General features: G+C 35.1%; 1 protein-coding gene across 1 annotated transcript; it reads right to left on the bottom strand.

Annotated features, from left to right (window-relative positions):
* Window positions 1–1,414: 1,414 nt before the first annotated feature.
* LOC150102610 (interleukin enhancer-binding factor 2 homolog) lies at window positions 1,415–2,780 on the bottom strand. Its single transcript, XM_090399159.1, has one exon. The coding sequence runs from the start codon at window positions 2,692–2,694 to the stop codon at window positions 1,537–1,539; it is 1,158 nt and encodes a 385-aa protein (XP_090255285.1). The 5' UTR covers window positions 2,695–2,780; the 3' UTR covers window positions 1,415–1,536.

Below are 2,780 nucleotides of genomic sequence, written 5' to 3'. Positions count from 1 at the left end.
CTCTTAGATATCTCAACTCTGCCTATTCTACAGGGACTTCGATGGTTCACTACTCAACTGAACTAGCACCCACCATTCCTCCACTCTGTGTTGCTACTGTTTGAGCAGCAGCAGCAGTTTCCCAGCATACCTTTTCAGTGCAACTACAAACACAAACTTGCCACTTCTCTTATTGTATCTGCCTTCTGTAACAACCTTCCTCACGAAGTATTCAAATTATATTATAACCTGCAACTGTTAAGAAAAATGCAAGTCTTCTTTCTTGATCCACATCTGCAACTCCCCTTCGACACACAAACATTGATGTGCTTATAGGTTCCTCAACCTCAAAAAAAAAAAAAAAAAAAAAACAGATGACAGAAACTGACAAACTTTAGGCTCATAAAATACTGGTAGGTGGAATTTCTCATTTTATGGAAGGTGAAAGAGGATATCTATGGAAGAAAGAATGAATGCAATAAGAAAGGGGCATAAACCATATTTTTCTCAGTGGTACAAGAATAGAGTGACTTTGGAAGTGGAGAGTATAGGTAGTGTGAATGAATTAAAAAAAAAGTATGACTGCATGTGAAGGTAATGTGCGTTCTTCATCATAAGAGGTAAGTGGTAATTATGTTAATTTGGTTGCTTATTCTGCATATTTTAACTGACTTTGTTTCTAAAATTAACTAAGTCCTTGTCACTATATACATTTTTTTTTGTACTTGTTAGCCACATCTGAGTAATTATAGTGATAATCTCCTCTGTAGTTGCTAGTTCCTGTGTCTTTGATGTCCCCTTGAAACAAGTAACATCAAATAATAACAGAAGTTTTATTTCTTTTATACTTGTAAATAAAATGCATTAGCAAATATCCTTCTTAATTGAAAAGTTAATATACATACATATATACACACACACACACATTGCTAATGGAAATTCTTTGTGTATTTCAGTCAGAACTAACATCTATATGAATATGTATAACAAAATTATACATATTCAAATCCAAGTGTCAGCACTTTCATGTTACATTTTCTATTGATGTCTATTGATATGTAAAGGTATTTTAAATGGGAGATTTACTTTTTTTTTTATTAAACATTCATCTCAGATTTAGTTGCTAAAACATCCATTCTTGATTCTAGTCTAGTGACTGGAGTTCTCTATTTCTTTTAAATTTATTTTCTCATTCTTTCTCCTTTGTAATTTTATGGACAATTATTACCCACTATCTTGAAAGACCTCTCCCTTTTAGGTAATTTGTCCAGTTTGTGCTCCCCTAACAAGAAGTAAATTACAAGGTCAACTCTTGTCCTTGTAGAGGCTTAAGAATGTATTTTATCTTGTTTTCAAATTATTATTAGAAAGCAAATCAAAAGCTATTTAAATCTAAAAATGTAACAATTCTTCTGATTAACTACAATATAGGAACTAGTTTTGAAAAGATTTATTTTATGGGACATCCCACTTACATCAAATGTTAAATGAAAGGTGAACAAGATTGGATATTACAAAGTTCATGTATATTAATGAACATAAGCAAGCATGAATCATTTATGGTTCTTGGGTTTCCATCACTTCTTCTGTAGGAGCTTCTTGCTCCATATCTTCAGCAGTTTCCTCTTCTTTCTTGTCAGGTGGTTTCTCATAAGCTTTACTTAAAGGGGAAACCACTACACCATCCCATACACTCATTTCTGTCGCAATACTATCATTTCCCTCAAATCCAAGAACTTGCTTATACCCACCATGAGCTAGTGCACGGAGAAGTGTTTGTGCTGTAAGACATACATAATCCTGTTGTTCCAAACTCATAACAGTATGTACTCTAACATTGCCATTCTCACATGGATCAGGAATACCAGCTGAACCTGGAAGAAACAAACCACCAGCAAGAAGTTGAAGGCAACGTCTATAAGCTAAATTCAGTGCCAACGGTTGTCTACTTGGATGATGCATAATCGTATAATGAGCAAGTAAATCAATGATCCAAGGATTTAAGGGATTAAACCCATCAAAACGACTACGCAGATCACGTAGAAGTCTAATAAGAACCTTAATACTTGAATGATGGGCGTTTTCTTCAAACCAACGTGAATGTCGAATAGCAGCCAAGTTGTTCTGAAGTATCTTCTGATCCAAGTGTAACTCAGGATCTAGTTTCCTTAAGTTCTGGGGAATTGTAGTGATGAGAATTTTCACTGTAGCTTCGGAAGAACTTATTTCAAAACCACCTTCATTAGTAAGCATGGTCAAAATTTCATGCGGTTCACTCTGCTTAATATCTTCCATCACTTTATTCGCTAATGCTTGAACTGCTTCACTGGTAGGTAATGTTTTCAGTATAACCACAATATCAGCTACGTTATGTCCGGCCATCATTGTCCCTTTCTTAAAAGAACCGACTTGTCTAACTTCTTCAATCTGGCAAGCATCAAAGTTACCCGGCGCTAAAGCTAAGTTATCAAGAACAGTCTGAATTTTAGTAACAAGATTGAGAACTGCTGTTTGCTCTTGAGGTGTTGGAGTCAAATCTTGATTCCTCTTTAGCAACGCTTGTGTTAAATTATTATCATCGGGTGCCGGCTTAACTCTCTGAAAAAAGGATTCGCAAACATAAAAGTCAAACGGGATTCGTGGAACAAATATTTTAGGTTTATAGGGAGCAGATCTACCTCGTGCAGAACGCCGCATTCCTCCACCAGTTCTCATTATGAAATAACAATTAAAAATATGTTTTAAAAAACACAACTTACTTATTCGAAACACCGGCACAAAATCTCAAACAATGGCGTAAA

Source organism: Typopeltis vanoorti, chromosome 10 (assembly GCF_054136105.1).
Source record: "Typopeltis vanoorti isolate ZY-2024b chromosome 10, IOZ_Tvanoo_1.0, whole genome shotgun sequence".
Classification (NCBI taxonomy): domain Eukaryota; kingdom Metazoa; phylum Arthropoda; class Arachnida; order Uropygi; family Thelyphonidae; genus Typopeltis; species Typopeltis vanoorti.
This window is presented reverse-complemented; position numbering and strand designations above follow the sequence as displayed.

Excerpts from the sequence above, each read along its gene's own strand:
- LOC150102610 (XM_090399159.1), bottom strand. The coding sequence starts at position 2,694 with ATGAGAACTGGTGGAGGAATGCGGCGTTCTGCACGAGGTAGATCTGCT.